This window comes from Hippoglossus stenolepis, chromosome 10 (assembly GCF_022539355.2).
Source record: "Hippoglossus stenolepis isolate QCI-W04-F060 chromosome 10, HSTE1.2, whole genome shotgun sequence".
Classification (NCBI taxonomy): domain Eukaryota; kingdom Metazoa; phylum Chordata; class Actinopteri; order Pleuronectiformes; family Pleuronectidae; genus Hippoglossus; species Hippoglossus stenolepis.
The window spans coordinates 24,495,981-24,523,048 of record NC_061492.1 but is presented as its reverse complement, the minus strand read 5'-3'; the positions used below and the strand labels follow the sequence as shown (position 1 = coordinate 24,523,048).

Below are 27,068 nucleotides of genomic sequence, written 5' to 3'. Positions count from 1 at the left end.
AATTATTACTTTTTAATTAGCTCCACATTTTCGGTCTTGTTACCGCTTGCGTTGCAGAATACAGCCCCTGGTCCTCCTGCCAGCACACACTGCTGTGAAATTAAAAGCCTATAAGAAGATCCTGGAGGCTGCAGAGTTCATTACCCTCCACTTTACGAGTGTGTGTTTGACAGAGCAACATACTGAGGATTGTTCTTTGCGTGGTCCTAACAACAGTGGGGCTAAAATGTAAAATCTATGCTGAGGGTGGCACTTAAGGATTCAAATCAAAAATGTATATGTTCCGAAGTGTTTGACGATGATATGAATGTGCTTAGTACATGCTATGGCAATTTCCTTGTTAGATCATCTTATGTTTTAAATTTTAACTCAAGGAACACAAATGATGGAAGACTCATAGGCCCTGTCCTCTGGGAAGCATAAATGTGCTTCGTAATGCTCACCTTTAATAATTGCCCATTGATTTGTCTTTGTCCCATATAAATTACAGTTTTACAGCTAAGGGAGTAACTAAAAGCATAGAATTTATTCTATGGGGATCCTGGGAATCATCCATTATGATGAAACCATCAGGGTTTTCCCCCAGGAAGCAGTTGGCACACTTGTCCTTTTCGACGACATGTAGTGCCACTGCTGCTTTTTAACTGACACTTCAGAAGTCTGACATTATACACAGTAGAATAACAGGGCTATAAAATATTTCATGTTGTCAGTGTAGGTCAATGGAATTTCTAGACAAGGGCCATTTAAGTCCATATGAATCATCCTCTGGGGGCCATGAATATCCACAGCAAATACACTGATCTAATAAGTTAATAAAACAGCAAAACCACAGAGATTTACCTTTAGCGTCAGCATACCCTCAGTTTCGGCTTTTAACGTTCTTACGATTAAAAGGCCGAAACACCTGATGACGCCAGGGTACAATCGAAGAAAAATATTTTCATTACAACAACCAGTCTGACAAACCTTAAATATGATGGTTACCCAACTGGTCCTGGTCTCTTTCCTTGTTTAGATAAGTGTTATACAAATAAAATTGTTATTATTATAAAAGTTAAAATAACAGAATCGTTGCATTCCATGTATTTTTCCACAGACATTTAGCACAGTGGAACTATTTGGATTTATTCAAGTGAGAGATATGTGAATATAATGTTCTCTCTTCTGTCGTGCTGTAAGTATCTGAAGGTATCCTCTTTTTAGCCTCTCATGACTCACTCGTACAGTTCTTGCTCCAAAACAGACACACCGCTACCACCTCACCACCCCCTGCCCCTAAGCGCTGTGTTGGGTGACTCAGTGAGGCATCAGTGTGAGAGCACTGGTGACTATGGTTGCTAGGCCACTTTTTTCCAACCTTGATTTACAGCCTCCACAATGGGAACCGTTCCCAGCGTTGATTTACATCTGACTCCCTCTCCCGCCTGGCCGCATGGCCGCCTCCTGCCAGGCACTGATAGGTGAGTGGAAGCGGGGAAGTCAAGCAGCTCTGGGAGAATTTGGATTGTTGATTGTTGAGGGATAAATAAGATGCTTAATGAGGCTGGCTGAGGTAGGTTGGTTGTGCCTGCTTTTTGAATACATTAGAGGAAGAATATGACATGACTGAAAGTCAAAACATGAACGTATGGCTGTGTATTTTACACAGTACATAGCGTTTGACTGATGGGCTCTGAGACACTAAGGCCCAATCCCATTTCACCCCTTGGCCCTATCCCTACCCCTTGTTTTCGAGGGTTATCTTGCCCCTTGAAACGGAGTCACAAGGGCTAGTGTTGAAATCTTCCCCTACGAATTGGGACAGCCCTTCAAGAAGCTGTTACATCATCAGTAGTCGTCGCGAAAACCCGAAACGTCACCAGTAGTCGTCGATGTAAACAGACGAGACACAAAGTTTTGGCGGGGATGTCATTGTGATAACATTGTTGAGATCTTAAATAAACCAATGGTATTGTTTGAAGTTACTAACGCTAGCATGCTCGCAATCAAAGAAAAAGAAGAAGACCATAATACATTGAAACGATATTAAACTAAGATATTACAATCATTATCATAAATTTTAAATCCTTCAATACTAAAAATACTACATTTGTGGGTCTCTCCCCCAGCTTTCTGGGTACCCCATGGTTTGAAGTGTGGGTCAGAAAATCTTCGTTTTGAGGGCTATAGAGCCCTAACACTTCATCCCAAGAGGTATTGGGACAGCACACCCTACAAGTGTACGCGCAAAATGAAGGGGAAGGGCTAAGGGCTAGGGCCAAGGGGTGAAACGGGATTGGGCTTAAGCATCTCATATAGAAGCCAACAGTTGTGTAAAATCACATAAATGCAAACAAAACAAAAATCACAAGGCGGAACAAATGCTACCCAGTACTCTATACAGTATACTATCTGAATTCTAATAAAGTGTATGCATTATTTACAGTAAATTTAAAAAAATAGCAATAAACGGAAAAATAAAGTCCCTCTAAGACATGTATAGAGCTGTATTATACTCAAACCTCTGATCTCATTCTTATCTTCTTCTTACTTTTCATTCATTCATTCATTCCAGTAAGTTTGCCATTTTTGGTGGCCTTCACTTTTGGAATATGAGTACTAAGAGGAACAGGAGGAAGGACGCTGTATTCAGACTGACCTGAGCCCTGCCAGAAAAAGAAAAAGCAGCCCTGTCTTTCTCGTGACTGCAGCCTGTCCAGTCAGAGCAGTGGGGCTGCTCACACAGATGGCTCTGCTATAGCAATGACATGTCATCCAACAAGGTGCATTGGCCAATCATACACATGCTAACACATACCTGGTAGTTTTCCTTGTAACTTGAACTTGGCATATATCTATTGTTTACCTCATGATTGTCCCAGCAAAATGTAAAAAAATGGGCTATGAGTATTCCAAACCATTATGCAGTGTTCTGGTATCTGATAAGCTCTTAAACGGATTATTGGATCATACTTAATCATACCAGCAGGAAATAAGCAGCCGCCTCACCAATGCAGCCATTGTGTTGTCTTAGTTCAGTTCAGAAAACAGTTTTCACTCTGAATTTCTGTTTCTGCCCTTTGAGCTGCTGAAAGGAAAAAATAAGCTATTGGAAATAATAAGTGACTGGAAACAAAAAATAAATGACATTCTGGTAAACATGGAGGAAGTGCTTCAGTCTAACAGAATCCAAAAGAAAGTTTTTTGGGGTTGTTTGAAGATCCCTTTAATGGTTGGACATAATGCATTGATATAATCTGTAGAATCAGCCTACACCTGATTTGGACTGCAAGAATCTGTATTTGAGTTTGTATAGTTACAGATATGGACCAACTTCTATTCATTTTTAAATACACTCTGAAATACATTCCAATTCCTTAAGTAAAATTTTATGAAATATATAGAAATAAAATCTGAACTTGAGGTAAATGATTGCGCCAGCCACTATTTCACAAAACTTCAGTTTCCACTGAACCGAAGTGAAAAAAAAGTTCCCCTGCTATAGGACCATTGACTCAAGGCAGGTTATCTCTGGATTCTGATCCAACCATCTGCAGCCTCAGGAGCAATCCAGATGTATCAGACTAGGCTACATGTTCCAGTTTTCAACTGTCCAGTGTTGGTGAGTCAGTGTCCAATGTAGCCTCAGATTTCTGTTTGTGGCTGACAGGAAAGGAACCTGATGTGGTCTCTGCAGTTGTAATACATACACCTCAGGGATCAACATTTTGTTCATTCTGAGATGCTTCTCTGCTCACCATAGTGGTAAACAGTGGTTATCTTAGTAACCTTACCTTCTGTCAACTCAAAATTAGAAGGAGAAGTACTTTCCATCACACATTTGACAAAAAATTGTGCCCTGCTGCCAAAGCAGGACCCTAGCTGGATATCCCCCTGGTTGACGGGATGCTGAGAGACACAGACTATGCGGAAGACATTTCCCCTTGAGGCCCCCCACTGGTGGCTCTTGCTCATTCATGGTAAACTGGCTCCAATATCTCAGCTGGAGCATAAAGAAGATATAGTCGGCTTTCTCTGAAAGAGGAAAAGCATTTCATGTCACACAAATATAAGGATGTTTCATACCCTTGTCATCTCTGTCTTCCTCTGGGGTGCTGAGCCATGGCCTCTCACCAAGAGTCAAACTTGCAGGCTTGATGTGTTTGACTTGGACTCACTCCGCTGCCTGTAAAATGTTGCCTGATGCAACCTTATCCAAAATGACACCATACTTGCCCAGACCGATCAAACTCAGCATCTATCCTCGCAAGACAGAGACAACTGCGCAGTCTGGGTCACCTTCTGCGCATTTTCCCTGACCGGAGCAGATACTTAGAGGGATAGATTGGATGAAGAGGCTCTGTGGTACCTCCCTGGATTATACTTACATCTTGGCACATGAACACTTCCTGGAGGCTCTTAGTGGATTGCTCTCTTATTCCATCTTCTGTGTCTAACATTGGCAAGAGTGAGAGTTACAAAACAATAACTTTATAATATGATCTACATATACTATGTACTTCAGGTAAAATACATTGTTAGTTACTAGGAATAAACATTGTAGAATTATAATACATGATATCAATGAGTAAAGGATTCACTAACTTTCAATCAGATCCAAAACCTTTGTCTCAGTAATTTTCTCAGCCTTCCCTTCTTCTGAGCATTACCTAGAAAACACAACCTCTTTCAGTCTGTGCTGCCGTCATTCAGCCAAAGGTCTAGTATCTGTGTGCCACCGTTACCCCAACAGGAGCAGATGGCCTGTGCAGGCCTCCCTGGCTGTTCCCCCAGCTGTCCATGTGTTCATATCAACATAAAACATGGCTGCTGCTGGTGAAATCAATGAGGAGATTATTGTTTCTACAATGATGATGATGAATCCAATAATAATCCAACCTTAGGCACTGTACTGACATGATCCTTTGTCCTTTGGGACTAGTGTATCTGTGCTTGTGTGTATGGATTTACTTCTGTCTTTCTGAGGACCAATATAACCATTTGGCCTTACAGAGTGAGGACATTTTGGCTGGTCCTCACTTTCTGGTATTCCTTCAAGGGACTTGTTTTAGGTTAAAGGTAGGGTTGGTAAGTGGTTTCTGAAACATTATTTATCTTATTTGTTTAAATCATTTTCACATTCTGAGAGCCATCCATAAATAAAGTCGTCATCGCTGATTTACCTGCCTGCCTGCACCCTGCCTAACTGCAAATTGCTCATAACCTGGGTCTTCACAAACCGGAGAGACATGCACTGCAGAAGGTTTGGTTAAAGGGAGAGTTCACTGAAAAATGAAAATTCACTCATAATCTACTACCACTATTTGAGTCCACAAAACACTTCTGGAGTCTCAGAAGTAAACTTTGTAGCAGCGGAAACCGATACAATTGAAGTAACTGGTGACCGAGATGTCAGAAGTAATAAAACAACAGAAAAAACCTAACATGCTCGTGTGGGGTCTTCCAAGTGCATGCAAGCCCCGACATTCATATTCAACTCGAATATGACGTCATTCGTGTCTTAAGCCTAAATGTCCACTTATATCTTCCTACGGACCCTACGACACACCATCGTGGAGCTAAGTCCGCTAGCTTAACCACTTCCGCAGGAATTTTAGGCTTAAATCACGTTGTAAATTACCTTGTTTCGAGTCGGATATAAATGTCGGGAATTGTGGACACTTGGATGACACCACACGAGCAGTATGGAGGCATATTATGTTTTTTCCGTTGTTTAATTACGTCTGAAGTTTCCGTCACCATTTACTTCAATTGTATCAGATTCGGCTGCTACAAAGTTTACTTCTTAGACTCCAGAAGTGTTTCTTGGACTCAAACACTTCACCCATCCCTCCATCGGCATAGTGGTGAGTAGATAATGAGTGGATTTTCATTTTTCAGTGAACCATCCCTTTAAGGGTTAGGTTAGGGGTTGACGTTAGGCAAGTAGTTGTAATTGATTAGGTTAGGGTAAGGGGTTATGCATTATGTTAACGAGTCAAGATAGAGGTATAATTCTTTCTGTGTGTGTGTGTGTGTGTATGTAGCTTTTTCACTGCTCCAGCATACCTTCCCTGTTCTGGTTTACCTTCCATTTATATAACATGCAGAGAACAATCAGTTAAGCCAGCAGTGATGAAAGGAATCAAAATTTGGCACACCTCATTAATAACAGTGCTCTCCCACTTTATCCAACACATCATGAATCATCCCTTTAAATAATCCATCCCTTTAAGTAATCCACTTTGAGCTCTAATCCCCCACTATCCTTGCCTCACCTTTTGGGTATTGAATTAAACACGAGTCATAGCCTAACCTAGATTATGTGTCCACTGATGAATAAATAAATTTGTCAAAGCGCCAGTGAGTCACCCCAAAGAATGGTGATGTGTTTAGACTTCCTTTTTTAGAATGAATCTATGAAGAGACCTGGAGGATTTCTTAAATTCATAATACAGGGGAAATGGTTTGTACCTCTCTGCTGCAGTAATTGTAAATTAAATGCTGGTAAACCTGCCACTGGAAATTGTACCTGTGAGTGTTTGATTGGTTTGTTGACTGGTACCTTATTAAATATTTATGTATTTGCATGGCTATCTGTCCACGCACACGCACTAGTGCACATATACTCACTAAAACCTGATGGGAACAGAGGCACAATACAGGGAAAGTAAACTGCCAAAGGAAGTAGGTCAAGATAGAGAACAAAATAATGATAGAGCAGGAGGGAGGGCGAGAGAATACAGCTGATCATCAGGAGAAAGGCAGAGAGAGGATGAGCTTCGGATGATGGATTAGTCAGAAAGTCAAACAAAAGTGGGAGAAAAAACTGAAAGATGAATCTGTTAATCTGTTTTCTCCCTGTTGTTAGGTCTTTTATCTGCTCTGTCCTCAGTTGGTTGGAAGCATCCCTTGTCATTCCATCATAGGACGTTTACTCACTGCACATACACGCCTTACCTCTACAGAAAAAAAATCTGTCATTGGTTGTATGGTCATATACTAAACTGTTATTTTTTCTGATGAAAAACATTGGGTTGTGTGAGTTAGAGTCTCTCCAGAACAAAGCAGAAGTAATGTGTATTGTTGTAGTCCTCCAAAACCTCCGACAGCAGTGGCGGGTCCATGGGCAGGGGCAAAGGGGCCCCTGGCCCCAGCTGATTAAATCTGATGGGCCCCTGAAGTGCCTCTGTCCTGTCAGTAGTCTAACAATACTAACAGTTTGTCAAGAAATTTTATTTTAGAAGCTTTTTGAAGAATAATGTGCTTGAACAAGGGACAATTTTCAAAATATATCCAATGACGTGTTATTTTGTCCAAAGCTTTAGAGCTAACAGTGAATAATGAATGACTTAAATGTGCACGTAACTGAATCAGGAATTTGATTCGCATGAAGTAATGCATTGCCGAATGGCCTTGTATTTCAGTTACGTTGCTAGAAGTTGTAAAAAAGTTCATCTTTTCAAATCACATTAATGCAGCGCAATTTATACGTTAGGTTCTGCCTCCTGAAGGTGCACCACCCCTGGCCTGAACGTACCGGAGATTCCTGTGTTGTTGTGAACATGTCTGAGCAGAGAATCTCCCACTGTGTTGTGTGAAAGGCAAATCCCAGAGAAAGTCCGGACCCTTTTCTGCAGACATCCTCAGGAGTTCATGTCTGAAAACGGCTTTAGAAAGCCTAACTCCCAAGTACTTTCCTGATGTATTGACCTGGTATGTGCCCTCTCGACTGCTAAGATTTGCGGAGCTCTTTCCAAAGGGTGACCATGCTTTTGCTAGTAAAGCCTCCACATTAAGGAATTCACAGCCCATTGAACTTAAACAGGCCTAGTCTCTAGCTTCTTTTAAATCCCTTTTTACATTTTTTCTTTTAGTAAAAGCTTTTACAAATGGTTAACAATAGCTCTTATTTATACTGACTAATCCATTTATCTGATCTTATGTAGGCCATTGTTTCTATTTTTCACTGGTCGTGTTTCTTTGTTCTTTTGTGTTATTTTAATTTGATCTGCATTGTCTGTTTTAATTTATTTTTTGCAAAGCACTTTGTAACATGGTTAAGAAATGTGCTATACAAGCATTGAATAAAACAGAACCAGACTATAACAATAGAGGTGGCAGCAACAGAATTTTGCATCCAAAGAAACACAGTCGTGAGTTGTACACGATCAGAAATCCACATTAATAACGCTTGAATTGAAATGGAATAGTGGACATTTAGGCGTATTCTCTTATAATAAAACAGTGACAGAATGACAGAGGTCAATGGCACAAAAAAACAAGGAGACTACAAATACTCCCTCATGTCACTCTCTGTTTCCATACCCTTTGTGTGTGTGTGTGTGTGTGTGTGTGTGTGTGTGTGTGTGTGTGTGTGTGTGGGTGTGTGTGCACACATACACAGTTAATCCGCTTGACTCTACCCTGTCAAGAGTGTTCCTCTTCTGTTGGTATTTGAATGTGGACTTCAGTAATATGGTAATCTCAAATGAACCCGTTCAGAAAGCACACAAAGATATTGAAGCTTTAGCAAGATTATCCCAACACACACACACACACACACACACACACACACACACACACACACACACACACACACACACACACACACACACACACAGAGAGAGACAATTTGGTCAACTCTTTCCATGTTGGAGCACAGCGGACACAAGTCCTCAGTTGAAACTGAATTAATATCTAATGCATATCTGATTGACTTCCATCTGCTTGTGTTCACATTAATACCCTAACATGCCCAATTAGTCCTCGCTAAGAACATTTAATGCGTCTCAAGTCAATTACCTTTTACTTCATTTTCCAGCGACTTCATTTCAGAGTGGCCTAACCAAATAAAGCCTTGTATATTTCAATAATCACAGAAAGGCGGTGGTTTCAAGGAACATTGACAGTTTTCTGCCCTGCTCTTGTGTTGAGCAGAATATCAAAAATTCTAAATTCAACCCCAATAAGAGGACAAATGTTTGTGTCTAATATAGTTATTATCTAAAAAGTCAGTAACGATTTCAATATCATAGTAATAAGATGCTCAGTACAGCACTGGATATATTATGATGATGATTCCCTAACGCATACACTACATCTTATGGAGAATCCCATGACACCTGACATGAAAGTCCTGTCGTAAAACTGTATTATTACATAACTTTACACATTTGTCAGTGGGTTATTAGAGATCCTAGAGCTTTATTAGTAGGTGTATGGCACACACATGTGTATCATGTGGATGATACCACTATCTACATGTCTGATTCTGCCTCTTTTAACCAATGTTTGGTGTATTTATGATTCTTAATCATTATTACAAATCTGCATATGGTACTCTGTTATCAACTATTTAGTATTGAATTTGGTTACGTTCTGTGTTGTATCTTAAATGGAGATGTTAGTCATTACCTCTGCCATGGATGGGATGTGTTCATTTATTTAGTTTTTGTTGGTTAGTAGGATTACTCAAAATCTACTCAACCGATTTCCATAAATGTGTGTGTGGTGGTGGGGCATGACCCAAAGAAGAATTAATAACCTTTTGTTGTGGAGCCGGATCATGGGTGGGTCGAGGTCTCTTTTCTTTCACTTTATTCAACATTGTGAGGGCAAAGGGTGGTTTTCAACATTTCATTGATTTTCTCAGAGAAGAATTCATTGATCTTGATGACAGAAAATCCGGCATGTTTCCAAACAAAAATCATGACTTAGTGAATTTAAATGTGGTTTCATGAGTTTGGCTAGTTTAATCATAATATTAATTTATTTATTATCTTATATTAACAATTTGTTTCTTTGATTATTAATTTGTGTAGACAGCTAAAGGGAATCAAATAAATAAACAAAAAAATCAAAAAGACTAGGTTTGGTTGATTTTCCTGTTTTCCTGACAAGGAGCCGTCTTTGTGAGATTATCTTACCATCCTTTCATTTTTTTCAACACTCGCACACTCGTTGCAGCCTGTATGAACCACTCTGTGTGGAGGAGGTTTAAACCTGAAGGATGGTTCTGTCAGAGCTAAGGCATTGTCAACAAAGGCCACAGGTCACTTTACAGGATAAACATTTGTTATCTGGGTTTTTATTGCCTTTTGTAAATTCGTAAAACAGCACCTGTGAATACTGATTAGATATGGTGATGTGTCTGCACTGGAAGGTAACAGAAAAGCTAAGTGTGTGTGTCTGTGAAGGAACTTTTTCTTCACTCTGGACATTTGTCTCGCAAATTCACCTGTCACTGAGTGATGGTCTGAAACCAAATGTTGCTGCTTTATCTCCCACTTGCTCAAACCTTCTACATTTCAACAGACATACACATGGCTGTGCCCACTGCCAGCTCTCTGTATGGACGATGAAGAGTATTATCATTTGCATGACAGTCAACATGCAAGCAATATTAGTGTTTCTAATTCTGTCTTTGTTTGCTTGTTTTCTGTCTCCTTCTGTTCCAGAGGTCATCAGTAATATGCCAGGTGAGTGAACACAATGTCAAATGTAAATACATGACAACCCATTGTTTGTATAGTTGTAGATTTAGAGACAGGCTGGGGTAACACAGAGATCATGGTCCAACACAATGAGCATCATTGTAAAAAGCTGCCTAAAAGTACAGTGAAAAAATAGAAGATAAACCAGGATTGTATAATTATTAAAAACTGTGTTTTAATGCTGTTCTATATAGATTTCCTTACTTCTTGACATTCAGGTTATTTGCACAATATCAAATCAAAGATTGGAAACTGTCTTTCGAATTGAATGTCTCAACATTTTTAAGAATATTGTAGGCCACTTAATGTTTTATCTGATTAATTCAAATAAATAGATCAATAAATTATGAGAAAATATTTTTTTTTTTGTCTAGAATCGAAATCCAATTCACACACAGATATGTTGCTTACTTCAAGCCCTCTAACCAGTTCATCCCAAACCAGCCGCATGAGGTTTGAGACTGGACAATAGGTTCTATTCTGTCACTTTAGGATAAAGCTACAGTTCACTGGTCTTTAACTGCTTATTCAATTTCACTGAAAACCACATGCAGTCACTTTTAACATGTGGTACAGCTGATTGAGATGTAACATTTATCACTAAATCACCTCAAGAAAGACCATTGTTACAGTTGCTGCAAGTAATGCAAGGGTTTGTTCTAAGTGATTGACCGACAGAGAGCTTTCACCTGAGTTTTCAGCTCCCCTCAGCTTCATGGAACTTTAGAATAATGTCCTTGGTTAATTTTTGCCATTGTCACAGCGTTTTAAGTTGTTTTTAGAAAAGACACACACACACACACACACACACACACACACACACACATACAGAGAGAGAGAGAGAGTTAGCGACCAGCTGTGACTTTAGCAGAGCTATAGCAGTTAAAGGTCCAGCTAGGTTAAATGTGTTAAATCAGAGTATAACATACACTAGCATGCTGCTATTTCTCATGAGGAAGCCTCCTTTTCAACCACAGGAAGCTTTGTGACGTGTGTGTTCTGATGTCATGTTTTCCCTCCAGGGGAAATATGTATCGTCACAATACGTAATTGTATTGAAACTAAGTGTTCTCTTTTCTCTAATAGCTCTTCACTCTTTCTCTTCCCTTTCTTTTATCCCTTCGTTTCCGCCTCAAGGCCTTGCACATATGATGGCAGAACAAGGTAAACCTCCCTTTGCCTCTTCTAAATCTTTGTCTTGTGGGTGTGAGTGGAACTGCATGTTTTGGTGATGGTGCGTAATATGCTTGTATATGATGGTTGTATACATAGTGCGATAGTGTGATTTTATTATTCTGACATCATTTAATACCTGATGTGGTTGCATGTTTCAAGCGTTTTGTGATGTACAGTTACCACCGTACATTGATTTATCCTCACTACATGTATTCATATATACATAGATATTTTTGGTGTGGTGTTTGCCAGAATCTGAACTTAAGTCTCCTCTTCTTCTCCCTCCCCGTCGGGGCTCTCTCGGCTGTGGATCTTCTGTTCTGTCTGCGCCTCCTCCTGCTCTTCTAGCTAAAAGCAAAGGTACAGCTTTTTCGAAATCTTTCCTTTTCCATCTCAATGAAAAGCGACGCTTGCTCTGTGAGTGTTTGAGAGTGCTGCAGTGTAATGTGTTTGATGCTCTCATGTGTTTGCTTGTCTTTGTTCAGTGTCTCTCTGTTATGGTTTCTCACTAAGAGTGCTAGGATTAAGCAAGTAATTAAGCTAACCTTATTTAAAGGAGAAGGAGGGAGTGTGTTGCTCTTTTTTTCCCTACAGTGTGTATGTTTTGTAATTTGTTAGAAGGCTATACAGTGCATGCAGGGACACTGGGAGACAGTTTCATGAGTGAGCAACAGTCACTGTGGATCAGTTTTCATAAGAACAACCTGCTTCACACTCTTTTTCAGTCAATTATAATTCATTCGCAGGATTGGCTGATGGATGCAGTGGCATTCCTGGGTTTCTTCCTGGCTAGAGAACTATCACACTCTGTAATTCACTGACTGAGGCCATGTTCACTCCCAAAACAAGTGAATTATTTTGTTTCAAGTATTTCTGTCTCAAAGAAATGACTTTCCTACAACAGCACATATAATTTGAAGGACTGCCAATTCTATTAACATAATAACAATATTTAGACTTGTTTTCTCATGTTACCCTCACTCAGATAGATTTATATTTTCAAAACTAATTAAATGATATTGAACAAACGTTTAAGTCTAAATTCAGTTAACTCACATTTTTTAAGACAGCAGGGAAACTTGTGTCTCTAAATCAAATGATTTAAACATATGTGCCCACTGTCATCTTTTGCACACATTATTTATTTGGGGATTTCATTTTTAATTGATACAATTGTTGTTTTACTGCTCACATAATCCACCATCAAAACATGTTTTGCAAGATTAACATAAATACAAATATAATATGTATAAACATCTACAATCACAATTACAAATGTATATCTCACCACATCAAAAGATATAATTACACATTTTTAAATTTAATATAACATAGAAATGTGATTGTAATTAAATAAATAAAACAGTACAATAATTACATTATAGCTTTTTTATTTTCATAAAAGCTTCTTGATCACTCAATGACAATGCTGCACTCAGGAGATCCTCCAGACTTTCTCTGCAGAGGCTGTATGTGTGAACGCAAATGTCCGAGTGAGAGCCTCCAGACTTTTTGTAGTCTTTGTCCGGCCAGCCCCACATTATATAGTCTGCAGAAAGTCTGGAGGAGCTGATCTGAAAATACAGCAGGGGATCCTCCGCAGGATTCACTACAAGAGAGAGGTGTGTTGATGACATGCGATAGACACAAAAATTAAAAAGGAAAAAGGAAAAGGAATTTTTTAGCATGAAAAAGAGGAGACATGGGCCTACTTGTAGAAGACACCGGAAAAACTGTTGGGAGCTTTTGGTGATATGCGCAGACGCCGGTGACAATGTGCTGAAAACAAAAATATGTTATCTCCGTGGAATTAGTATGTCACATCCTGAACACCCTGTGTTGTTGTGAATGCGTCTGAGCGGAGAATCTCCCGCCGTATTGTGCATTTGTGAAAATCAAACTCTGGAGAAAGTCCAGACCCAATTCTCCGGACATCCTCTGGGGATCATGTTTGATAACGTCTTAAATCTAAAGGAAATCTACCTTTCACATGTGAATTAATGTGTATTAGAAGAAAAAGTGATGGTGTTGAATTGGAATGTGGAGCCATGAACTCCAATTATGTAAGCATAAAAAAAAGTGGCATTCATAGGCTCTGTTTAGTGTCAGTACAGAGCTCCAATATAGAAAGACTGCCTGTGTTTCAGTGTTTGCCTTGAGATTGGCTGTGATTGGCTGCAGTGTGCTGCATGTGTGCACCTGTAATGGCTTCCCCCATTCACAGCACAAATCTCTCAGCAGCTCTCAGAGTTTCCTGTCCCCCTCACCACCTGTCTCTGCTAGATTTTGCTGTGTCTAATCCCCGAGCGAGATGGTAGACATTATTAGGCATCAGGCTCCCTGTCGCCTCCTGTTAGGCAGACGAGAGGCTCCATTCTGGCTCTATTTGCATGTCAGCGCTCGGGTGGCGGGGAAGCAGATAGAGAGAGACGGGGGAAATAGAAAACTGTGTCTTAGCCATGGAGGAGTCATATCTTACTGTCATGGGCTCAAACGTGTGCTTCACTACCCATTTTCATTATTTATTTTTTTAGATTTTAGATTTTCAGACTTATTTTTTCTCTTCTCTGATATTTTCGTGATAAACATCCCCCCCACCTGCTGCCTCATTTACGCCATAATTCCTCTTTCCATATTTTTTACCTTGTCTCTCTCCTATTTCTGAAATCAGTAACAGTTTCCCTTCTTGTCCATTTTAGCTGTAGCCTACTCTTTGTTCATGCCCACTGTCTTAATGCAGTGTTCTCCACCTACCTCTTTACTTTAAATACACCTGTGATTCATACCACAGCAGCAGTTCCAGCACAGAGGGCTTGGGCAAGAAAAGGGGGGCAAGGTCACTGAATGTGGCTCAACGTGCACTGCAACGCAATGCGACATTACTCAGCAATGCCCTGCACAGGCCAATCAATTATGTGCAAATCTGAAGTCCCCTTACATGATGTTGTCACATGAATGGCACTTTTTTGTTGTTTAGCTGCTGATTATCAAGTTAAAATCATTGTTGCTGTGCTGACTTTGTTGAAAAATCCTTCCAAATGCAGTGTTTTGACAGAACACTGTAATGGTTTGGGTCTGTGTCTCGTGGTGGAGATAGCTTAGCTGAAGACATTAACCAAACACTCAGTCACACAGGTGCTGGTGTTTCCACATGTTGGTCCTTTATCAACAGAAGCTACACATCAACCCTACCAAGCCCGGTTGTTCGGCTACGATCTCATCATTGAATAAAATACAGCTACTCGAAACGCGTCACTCTGCCCCGTTGAGGGGCAAAAGAGGTGCTCAGAGACATGCGTCTGGTCCGGAGGAGGTGCACTATTCTACCAACCTGTGACAAACATGACGCCACCTGTATCTAGGTAACACTCCAGGTATTAAAGGGTAGTTCACAGAAATTTTGTTATTCTACTCACCACTATGCCAATGGAGGGGTGGGTGAAGTGTAAAAAAGTAAAAAAGTTCCCATCATATATTTTTTAATCCAGGAATGATCAACATTTGAGCTACAATCTCAGGGATTGGTATTTTTAGTGCAACAAGTTCTTAAAACAACGTAATACAGTATATTAGCTATAGTTTGGAGCTTTCAATCATATATGATCTACATCAGCAGTTGTCATGGAAATGTAGATGCTTAACTTTCCATCTCTCATGACCACATCAAAGACTAAATTATGGCCTAAAAGTGTATTTCCTTAGTAACTATAAACTTAAAGTGCTTGCACTGAAGAGATTACACATGAAACCCCCCATCAGTGAGTCGCTTGATCAGTACTAATATTAAACAGTGTTGAATGTTTTTTACATATCCATGCTTTGATAAGGTTTTTGAACTTTATGATAGAACTTCGTGCGGTAATACATTTGACATCCGCTGGTCTTTCTTGAACAAAAAAGACACTTATTTGTTTGAGTGGGGGTAAAGGAGCATGTGAGCCGGAGAGAGAGGGCTCTTGATAATTTTGAGTGAGGTTCAATAATAAGGTAAATTTGACCCTGGCAGATCCTCTACTAAAATCCTCCTAATTACCTCCAGCAAGGTTACGTTTAAAAAATTATGCAAACAATTTCCATGACATTTTGTGTAGTAGTAAATTTTGGTGCGCATCCAGATCAGGGGGCTTATCCAGGAGTTTTTAGTTTTTTCCTATTCTTTAACATTGCATATTTCAATTATTTTTGTTGATTTCTCAGATAATAATTCATGGATCTTAATGAAAAAAATGGGGGGTGTTTATGAGTTAGTGCAGATCCAAATAAAATCTGGATCTAGTGGATTAAATGTGGTTTCATGGTGGACTGTTGGGGCTGGCAGAGGTATGCCATTCTAGTTCAGTTAGAAATCACCAGTATGATTTGAATCCTCTGAAAGGTTCCTTCCATACCCAAAACCTGTTCATGACTGGATCAGTGATGTTTAATACAGAAGGACAGAAGGACAGACATGTTGGGGGGGGGGGTGGTCACTGGTAAGAAGAGGGTGGGGTGGATGGTGGTGGCGTTGCATGGACAGTTGTGTTTTTGCGCTTGACTGAGTAGTGGAACGAGCCAGACATGGAGAGCGGGGGGATAGCCCAGCATCCCTGACAGTGGGGGGTGGGTACATTGTTGTGTCTAGAGGGCATGAAGTGTGCATTGTGCATACAATGGGATTAGGTTCAGATAAAAAAAAACTGTGAACAGAAATTACTTTTTAAAACTGACAAAACAATCTTCGACCCAATGACATGCTCCATTGAGATGCATGGTCCCTAACTTTATGTCCTCACTTTCCCTCTCCTGTCAAGTCTCACACAATGTCAGTCTTCAATATGGGATCAAGAGGTGAAAATAAGACGTGTGGAATATCAGTCAGAATTAATCCTGCTCTAAACTCATCCTATTCTATCCTGCTCTCTCATGATCAACAATGACTGAGGAAGAACGGCGCTCGACGACTGAATATTCAACAGACATAAATGCCTGCTGACTTATTGTGATACTGAGGGAAAAGTCTGGATCTGGTGATTAGGATACAAGTTGTGATGAAGGTTAAGGAGTCCCTACTTATGATTCTAAACTGATTTACGGAAGTCTATCCTATATGCCAGGACTAATTGTAGTAAGGTGTTTATGATGTATGATAAGTGAATTGGTGGAGGAAGTAGTCAAACATATAACTTAAGTAAAGTAAAAGTACCACATTACCACATTAATAGTAAAAGTACCCACCAAATGTAGCCTGTTCCCTAATGTACATCTACATCACTACCTGTGCCAACTTTTTTTGATTTAATGCAAGAATAGTAGAGACTCTGTCTGGCAGCGGCGTCTTCTGAATCCATTTGAAGTGTTTCTTCACCAGTGATGCTGCTGCTGCAGGAGGAGGGGTCTGATGTTACCCGCCCACTCTTATTGGATCAGTGGACCAATTCCACTGTAATTATTATAGCATTTTAAGAAATATGTAAAAACGATGTAAACATGTTGTATTGTAAAAATGTAGTGGAGTAGAACTAGCAGATATTTGTAGATATTTGAAGAGAAGTAAAAGTGAAAAGTAGAGTAAAATCCTCAGTGCAAAGATCCGGATGCTTCTCGTATCTATTCATAAACAAATAATGTGTTTGGTGTCTCCTCAAACAATGCCCCTATTACATCATAGGTGCCAGACATTCACCACCATGGTAACAGAACACATGGCTGAGCTCATGGAGCATTCACAGTTTTGGCTATTGGTTAATTAGTCAAGAAAACTACTTGGTTAAGTTTTGGAAAAGATTGGTATGGGTTCAAATAAGCACTACTTTAAGGTTACAGGATGTTGTCATGGTCAAAGTAATCATCATAAGCTGATGAAAATGGAGCTCTGTGCCAGTGTATCCTGCATGTGTACAATGAATGAATATAGTGTAGCTATGTATCTGTAATGGACATGAGCGATCATACAAATATACTTGCATTGTACACATATAATTCTCTGTACTCATTATATAATCAAACTGTTCATGCAGAGTCAAACTGTGCTGATCATATGCCAACAAGCAGCAACAGCAACACAAACAACCGACAACTTTCTGCTTCCCTATTTTATTTTTATTATAGAAGAATATTAGGTTTTGGTCCTGTTGTAGAATTTAACTAATGAGGTCTTTGATGGCTGATGCTCCTTAGGCTTATTCAATTGATTATAGTTGATCATCTTTGGGGGACAAAAATACATTATACATCTGACAAGAGTCATGTTAATCTAAAAAATAAAAAAAAACACTTTAAGGAGGAATAGTTGAAATATTCAAATATTACTTTTCAAAAGCATGATGATAAGGCCTTGATAAGGGAAATGTGTATGGCCCTATATGGTCTCTGCTGTTGGTTTCCTCTGAAAGGTTCCACATCCTCAGTAAGATGGATTCACTGTAAAATTGTGTTCATTGGTTTAGTGTTTGTTCTCTTCAGTATCTTCCATCTTCTTTCTGTAGTTTAATATGAGACAATATTATGAGCAGGGCAGGGATTTCAGAAGCTGTGAACCCCTTATTTTGGCCTTTTGGTGCTCAAAAAATGGCAACATTGGCCTTGATGTCCCGCCCGTACTGCCCCAGCTGATTTTGCCATTTTCTCCCCTGCCTCTTTCCTGTCTGTACTTTTTAATAATTTCTACACCAGTGTCTTTTATTTTTGAGATTACAAATTATTATTGGAAAACATCAAGTGAAACGCTGTAGATGTCAGGGCTGGCTTATAATTATGAGCAGGTCAACTCATAAAAACCAGGTCCTGCAGTAATTACACTTAAAAACTAAAATAATACTTACAAGGGTAATGGCGGGTTGGGTCGTTTTTTGTGGGTCACATGGTGCTGGTTTGCTCTCAGAATGGGTCTGGCTGGTTTGGGAAATGATTACCTTGACTAGCGCTCCACTACTGGGTTAAAATTGTAGCCTGGTATCGGAAAATGTGGAAATCCAGGATATTAAATAGTTTTACACAGATCTAGCACCAGACCGACCACGGCACTCATCGGGATGTGACAGTGCCACAAAGCAGTGAGCAATGATGTTAGCAAACATATACAAAACCAACAGACTTAACATATAATGTTATGGATAGAGGAAATAAATAAATCATTATGTTTATATTATAAATGTATTATTTCCATGGTTATATCATAGTTTCATTTCATGGCCTTGTAGCCCTGGTGTTAAGCCTTTGTGCCCTTAAAAATGGTTATCAAAGCCAGAGTGACCGTGTGTGTGTGTGTGTGTGTGTGTGTGTGTGTGTGTGTGTGTGTGTGTGTGTGGAGGATCAATGTTTCTTAGAGAGCGACAATGAACTCACTGAATAGGTAATGAATTGTGCTGACAATATGGAAGTAGTATGGTAATCAGCTAATCAGGTTTGATTGCTTTAGAGAGGTGTGTACTCTTGCTCACCTTGAGGAGACACTGATAATCAGGAGTTGATGAGCGCTGGGGATTCTCTGCCTCTAACCATGAACACCTCAGCACCTCACCTCAGATGGGTGGCAGTGATAACGCGGCTGTGTGTGTAATTTAAAACCCTCGCTCACAGAGAATAGAAACTCCATTAAACACACACCTCCCCCTTGATTAGCTTTGTCTGTCGTCGAGTTGTCTTACACTGAAAAGTTGGATGCATGGAGTCATTCATGGTCAAGATTGAATATAGAATTATTGGACAAGAGTTTTTTTAAAAAAACATTTTACATAAGGAAAGATTTTACAAAAGGAATGCTTTGAATATGAGATGCTAAAGGATAACAATAAATTATCAATGACATCGTCATTCACCCTGACACTCTCTGATATATCTCTGATAAGCCATTAACGCCAAATGTAGTATGATCAACGTAATCATATAGTGCTAGCAATACCAAAGATAATATATCCAAAGAACTCAGAGCTGGAGTTATGTGTGTAACTCTTGACAACAACCCAAGAAGAGTTTCTCAGTGAGAGCCACAGATATGTAATTATCGTGCATCATATTTGCATGAATCTGTTCGTCCACGTCAGCTTTAGGCAGGAAGCGGAAAGAAAGGTTGCATAGAGGACTTCATTAATGTCACTTACAGAGAAACTGGAGAGGAAATGTGACCGAAACCACACAGAAAACAAAGAGATGTGTAGAAGTCACAGGTGAGAGTGAGGGAGCAAATGTCTCTATGACTGAATGAGGAGAGAGAGACACCCTTTGTATGTATGTGTGAGAGAGCGAGCAAGCACTATATAATGTTATCTCTGCTGAACAGACAGTGTTGATAATATTGTGAAGCAGAACATATCATTATTCTATGTTCTTGAGAATAACTGCTAACAGTAAAACTTGTCTTTCTCTGTTTTAAAACTTGTCTGGATTATAAGAGCCTTCGAAACGCTTCATGCTTAGTTAGATAAATCTTTTCTCACAATGCAAGCGGCCGATGTTCAAAATTGGAAAGTGAGATCCAAATAAGTTGAGGTTCTTAAAGATGTTTCAGTTCTCATTCAAAACGCCTTTTCAGCTCTGGCAGTCCACTCCATCTCTTTAACCAGAAATACCACAACCTACAATAAAAACCACAAAGAGGAACACAACAGGAGACAAAGCCACCAATTGCCTTTTTAATGGTTATAACCATAACTTAACACGTGTGTCTATGTAATAAAAACGTTTTCCCACATAACTGTGATCGCAGTTAAGCATTCAATTAACCCTCAGTGCCTTCTGATGATTCAACAATCTTCATTTTATTAAGTTCAGCCCGAACAGATAAAACTTACATGTGAATGTTCTAAAATATATTTTGACCTGAGAATTTGTTTTTTCAAAACCTTGCATATTGTACATAAAATAGAAAAGGGAACTTCATCAATTTCAGCAATAAATATTTTAAATGTGGTGACAAAACAGTGATGTTTTGTCTGCCGTGCTACAGGATTTTTCAAATTTTAATCACCAAATAATGACATCTGAGGGGAATGGCTATGAGACTATGCTACTTGTGGACACTGACGAAATGTTTTTCAACTCCATAGTGAACAACATCCTCAACCTTTATTGTAAATTTAAAACAGGATAAAAATGCGTTTATCTATAGATGGGAGTAGATAGGAAAAATCTATTTATATGCCACCATATCCAAGGGAGCAGTAAAGGGCGCTGCTGACACAGTGTCACAGAATTGTTCTTATGTCCAGTAAATGAATCCAAATTGAATAAACAGGCGACCAGCACTCTGTAGCAGTCAGTGGGGCGGGGCAGTGTTCCTCCAGTCTCAAGTTAAGCATGTCTTCTTCTACGTCCTCGGTTTAACAACAGCAGCGGTCAAACTTCAGGTCAAAATCATTTTGATGTCTTTATCATATTGGACAGACACAAACACACAAGGACTGACCTGCAACGGGTGCTAATCGCCGTCATGGCAACAACATTCACAGAATCACTTCCTGTTTGGAAATTTGTATTCAAAGTAAAAGCATATTGTTTGTTTTGTTACCACAATACTGTACACAGAGTATGTCAGATCTCCTAAATGGTTCTTAAATCTTTAAAGGTCCTATAATCCAAATTTTCTGTATTATCAGTGAATAAAGTGGTCATGTGAAAGGAAGGTCCAGCCACATCTCATGGCTAAAATCTCAGGAGGCTTTGGAGGCCAAACCAAAGCATAGATAGTATCTCGACAAAAAGTCCACCAGGATGAAGTTTGCTATTATTTTAGTTGTGTCCTCTGAAAGCAAATGATTTTTCTAACATTCTTCAAACATTTTTTAGCCACATTAGTAACTCTATGAAACAATTATATTCTAGGACTGAGGCTGTAATGATAGAGCTCAATATGGGACTTTAAAGTTCACGTTGCTGCCACAACAGATCTGTATATAGGCTCATGTGCACTAACACCATAACAACTTAACACCTAAACTTTCTTTTAAAAATCCAGTTACAAACATTAATTTGTTATCTATTAATAAAGATAGTCAGCTTTTCGCATTTACTGTAGGCCTGCTCTTATGCACTCAATGAAACTGGAGCCCATGAAACCCCTGGGTACATTATCCGTCCACTTTATGAGTCACCACGTGAACCTAAAACTCCCCGACCATTGAGTTTCTCAGCCAGCAGTCAGTCCACAGAGAGATAGTTATTCATCCTGAAGTAAGCAGGGCACTGGGACACAGGTTTTGAGTATCTCTCGGAGGAGCGTTGTCATTTTACAAGAGAAACCTTGTTTGTGAAACTAGACGGGACTAATTCTGCTGAGGAAGGCGTCTCTGAGCCAAAGCTGCTGTGGAGCCTCAGAGTTTTATTAAAGACTCTACTATCTCTGGATTTTACTCAGCTGAGAGCAGGCTCATTTAAGCACTGGCATACAAATACAGCACAGTGGTTACATATCGGGCAACATGATCGTTGCACATTTCCTTACATTAGAAAACAATAAGACTATGAACAGTCACATCTTTTTTTCTAAAATCTATGACAGGAAACAGCACAGACATTTGTAACAGAACATGATTATATCCTGATTACATTTACATGCGGTATTCAAATTTGTCTTGAGTCTCCACATGTGAGAACTGAGGAGAGAACTGCTCCCTGTGTTTACAGGCTAATGGCTGCTTAGCGTTGGAACAGTCACATGCTATGACATATTTATGCTCATATAGTAGATGTGTGTAGGTTGACAATGTATTTGCATTTATACTTGTGTTTAATGAACAATTGGATCACAAGCCATCCTGAATCTGATTTCAATCTTAATATCCAAAATGCATTTTAATGCCAGGTGTAAATGACAGTAAAAAAGGTCACAGAGAGAAACACTCTTTGGCCAATTAAGCTCACAATGTTACTACTGCCCTGGGTTAAGACATTTTGAATGCAGAAATATATATTTATCATTATTCATATTATGTGCGAAAAAATATTATTACATGTTGTATTAAAAATGGGGAATTAATACCAGTACCATTATAATAATACCAATAAAACTCAAATAATTCTCCATCTTCATCTTAAGACAAAACCCCCAAAGCGTCAGCTGATGGTTGTATTTGATAAACCTTTATAAACCTGGGGTATGAAAATCAGGGAGTGTATGTTTTTCTTATGCAGATTATTTCACTCTCTCTGGTCTCATGAAGCCAAAGCAGCACTGCATTGTCACACAGACCTGCACAATGGATTGCAACCCGCTCAGCTGAAGAGCTGAACCCCAATAGTCCAATTGCCCCCCAGCAAACACATTTTGGCTGCAGAATGCTCCCTAGACGACATTTCAGAGAGGAGGTTATGGGGGTGGGGGGAGCGAGAACACGCTTCAGGGGAAGAAAAACATGGCGTCGATCTGTGAAACGATTAAATCCAGATTCCTACTGACAACATTTCTCACCCCCCCAGAGGGGAATGACATGGGTAGCGGCACAGAAAGAAAGATGGAGGGAGAGAGCAATGGAGGAGGAGAGAGAGATTATGAGAAGGATTGTGCTGGTTATCTTAATTAAATGGAAGTGCATTTTGTCCTCCTCCTATTGATTTTTGCCAGGGGCAATGTGTGTATTTCAAAGGGAAAGTCTGCACTATGAGGCTGGTTTAAAGACTCTATTCTTTACTCATGGCCGACGCGACTATTGCAGTCAACAAACTATTCACATAGTCATTGAAAGCAACATCAAAGCAGAGCTCCAAGAAACAATGTACAGCTGCCAGACGCAATTTGGGTCCTGCCTTTCTGCTGCACTGACATTTTTAGGAACAGATGACACAGGATGATGCATGAGAGAGGGGGAGAGTAGCATTTATTTGCAAAGGTGTCTGATTATATGGACGCGGTCTTGTGTGTGTGTGTGTGTGTTTGTGTGTTCATGCATGTGTGTCTCACCCCTGAGCATTCTATTTGCCAGTGCTGATACCATCCAAGTCACAGCATCCAGGCTGCACAGGTCACAAAAGAAAAAAAAAAAAAGCCAATGCATTTTTATTTTCCGTCCTTTCCTCCCCTTCTGGCCTACAATCAAAAAGGGAGGGCCCTTTTGATTTTGCGAAAGTTAATGTTAACAGTTATGTCAAGCGCACTGTGCTGCAGGCAACACTGCTTAAGTATATCTTTTGCAATTTATGTGACCTGTTTTCTGGCAGAGGCTTTTTCCCATTACTGGGAATGACATTTCATTTAGACCCCATCATTCATCTTTCCCTGTTCGGACTGCACCTCTCCCTCTCTCTCTCGCTCTCTCTCTCTCTCTCACTCCCTTTTTTTCTCACTCCTTTATCCCTTCATCTCTCAGTCTACCTTCAGACATGGTTAATTATGTTTTACACTATGTTTTACTTTCCAATATTTTTTCTCTTCATCTTTTATTATCCTATTTTACACAGTGACTGTGCTTGACTGACAATAAATATGATTATTACCAATTATGCACGCAGTTGCACGGTTATTAAGTATACCTGAGTAAAGCTGCAGTATTCATGCAGTGTAACACAACATGCAGTGTAACACAACAGCCCTGCAATAAACTCTACCTTCATGAAGGTTATAGGATTCTGTTCTTGTTGATTCAGCTTCATCATCATTTTTAAGTCTGTATTTCTACTATTTAAGTGCATAAATTGTGCAAAGCAATATCTAGTTTGGAGACAAGTGCAGTGCACAATTTGTTTGTGCTTGGAGGAAAAAAGAAAGTTGATGATAAGTATTAGGGTGGAAATATTCTGCTTTCACCAAACATTTGCAAATTCTGGATGCAACTGTCATGAGGTCAATCAAACACAAAAAAATAGTTTCATAAACAGGAAAAATGATCTAAAGTGAAGGTAAATACATTGCATTTATAATGTGGTCCAAAACGTTCCTCTCATTCACACACACAGATGGCAGCGAGCTACCGTTCAAAGTACAGCCAAACAATCTGAAATCATTGTGGTCCAGTTTCAAGGCGCTCAAGGACACTAAGACCACGGACAAATGACCCACTGCACCTGCTGAGCCCTGTCAGCCCAGTGGGTCATTTCACTGCTCTGTGCTCAATATGGAGCCAACCTCTTCTGAAAAAGAAAAAGACAAATAATTTCTCAACGATTCTTAAACCCAAATCACACACATAATGAATCCCTGAAGGGCCAGCACCAGAGCTGCGTGAGTTTCCCACAGTCTGCACAACAAAAGTATCTTTGAGGAATCCAAATGGGACTCAGTCTACATCGGGCCATCACCTTGTGGGATCAAGAGACCTGTCCTCAGAAACCTGTGCTCTGTGTCACAGATGCTGTAGTCCTCTCTGTGTATGTGTGTGTGTTTGTTCTTTCTCTTATGAATTCATGACGTGTGATCCTTCATACTTTTAGAGACAAATTGAATAACAGACAACTGCATTGCTTAGAACATCCAGGGCTTTCATGTGCATTTTCATTCGTGTGTGTATTATCATTTTACTGTGTGTAGTTGTTCACACACACACACACCTAACTTAATGTTTGCTTGTATGATTTTGTGTCTATATATAGCCAGTGTATTTTATGCAATAAAATGGTGTTTTAATGGGCTTTTAATGGGATCCAGTCAGCGAGGGGCACACAGCACTGGATCCTGTTCAAACCGGTCACACTTGAAAGAAATTAACTTTTATGAGTGTTAAGGGAGCAGCTATGAACAAATGAAGTGCCCACTGGGAAACTGCCTGAAGCCAATGCTTCATGTCCGTCTGTCTGTCTGTGTGTCTCAACATTTTGTATGTCTGGCAAGTTTAATAAAAAAAGGCATGAAGCTTTGGGTCAAAAGTTCCACTGAATGCTGTTGAGAACCTGTTGCCTTAAAGCATGACTGGATTTCAAATCAATTATTGATTGATAGACATAGCTTGGGGCTTTGGGGATGACAATGTCACTCTGTCTACCCCTTTGGTTTAACAGAAATACTGATGAATGTTTTACAGACATTTGGGTTCCACAACAGATGAAGCCTGAATTGTAGTTTGCCTTCACAGACCTGACGGACCTCCTGCTAATTCGCAGCCTTTTAACTTCCACTCGGCTTTTGCCAAAGTTACTTAAACCAGAAGATGGTGTGTTTTCACTTTTCTGTTCACTACCATTTCCTATTCTTTGCATGTCCACTCTATCCACCCTGCTACGTCCTTTGTGCAGTGCACGCCTCCTCCCCTTCGTGTGTATTCACATGTGTTCTTGTGTGTCTGCTGGCTACAGCAGCTCCACTTGGAAAAGCTTTGATTTGCTCCAAGAAATGGATTCATTATCGTTGCATAGTTCATCCACATATTTTCCCTGCATCTATTACGTATCTGCCAGGAGGCTCGAGTGTGGAATTGCATTACACTCCCCGGCGTGATGAGTGCTGCACAAAATGTGCCCCAGTGTATTCACCAGTTCATAACAGACCCTTCTATTTTAAATATGGCTGCTGGAGCTGTCTTGGCAGAGATCTATGAATATGTTATTCAGGAGATGATGATTGTATCAGTAAAGGGATGAAGGACTGAATCAATTCTTGGAGTGTCTTAGGTTGTCACTGGGAGTGAAAAGGGAACATTTGTCGATGCTCTTCAGCTGTAGTTAATTTCCTTTCAGGGTGTGGTCAGCAGAGAGTGAAATCTGCCGCGCTCACTGCTACTGCACCAAAATAAGGTTTGCATACATTTTCTGTGCTCAATACTTGACAGTCAGTGTGTGCCTTCCCTATCTTTTTGGTTTTGGCATGGTTCTGCTTGACTGAGTTCCAATGATCATCTGATCGCTTTCACTCGACTATAACTGCAGCATTCATACAGTTATGACTGGCCTTATTGGAGAGAGAAATGCTTTGGTGTTGTCCCGCTCCTGGATAAATCTTAAAGCTCATCTGTCCGCTGTCAAAGACATTTGACCCCGGTCCTTTAAAAAAAGTGAGAGATTCAATTTCAATTCAATTCAATACAAGTTTAGTTATACACATCTCAACATGCATTATCTCAAGGCACTTTGCATAGACAGGTTGAGACTGAACAGTATAATATTGAGAAGTACAACAGTTCCCACCATGTGCAAGGACTTGGCGACAGTGGAGAGAAAAAGGAAAGGAACCTCTGATGGAACCGGAGTCAGGGTGGGCAGCCATCTGCCTCTACTGGATAGGGAGACGGGGGAGTGAAGAGACGAATGGGGAGACAGACCAGGACATTTTTTTGGTTTCTAAATATATAAATAAACTAAATTATCAAGAAATTCCCTATGTGATATTGTGATGGTAAAAGATGAATTATTAATAAATACAAATGGAATATTAATTTATCAATAAATTGTTAAAATTGAAAAAGCATAAAACATTCAGTAAGTTCATGAATGAATTCATAAATAATTGAATTTGAATATCTATTTGAATATAGTTTGTAAATTGCAATAACTTTAGCCATTTTATTAGCTGAATCA

The 27,068-nt window shown here is 39.7% G+C and overlaps 1 protein-coding gene across 6 annotated transcripts in view; it reads left to right on the top strand.

Annotated features, from left to right (window-relative positions):
• Nucleotides 1–27,068, top strand: part of nrxn3a (neurexin 3a) — a 182,444-nt gene that overhangs the window by 18,297 nt on the left and 137,079 nt on the right. For all 6 annotated transcript variants that reach the window (XR_007033016.1, XR_007033015.1, XM_047341757.1 and 3 more), the window contains exons 3-5: nt 10,443–10,463; nt 11,616–11,642; nt 12,003–12,014. Coding sequence is in view for 4 of the 6 variants with exons in the window: in XM_047341757.1 (XP_047197713.1) it covers nt 10,443–10,463; nt 11,616–11,642; nt 12,003–12,014 (60 nt within the window). In the remaining 2 variants the exon portion in view is untranslated. The remainder of the gene's footprint in view (nt 1–10,442; nt 10,464–11,615; nt 11,643–12,002; nt 12,015–27,068) is intronic.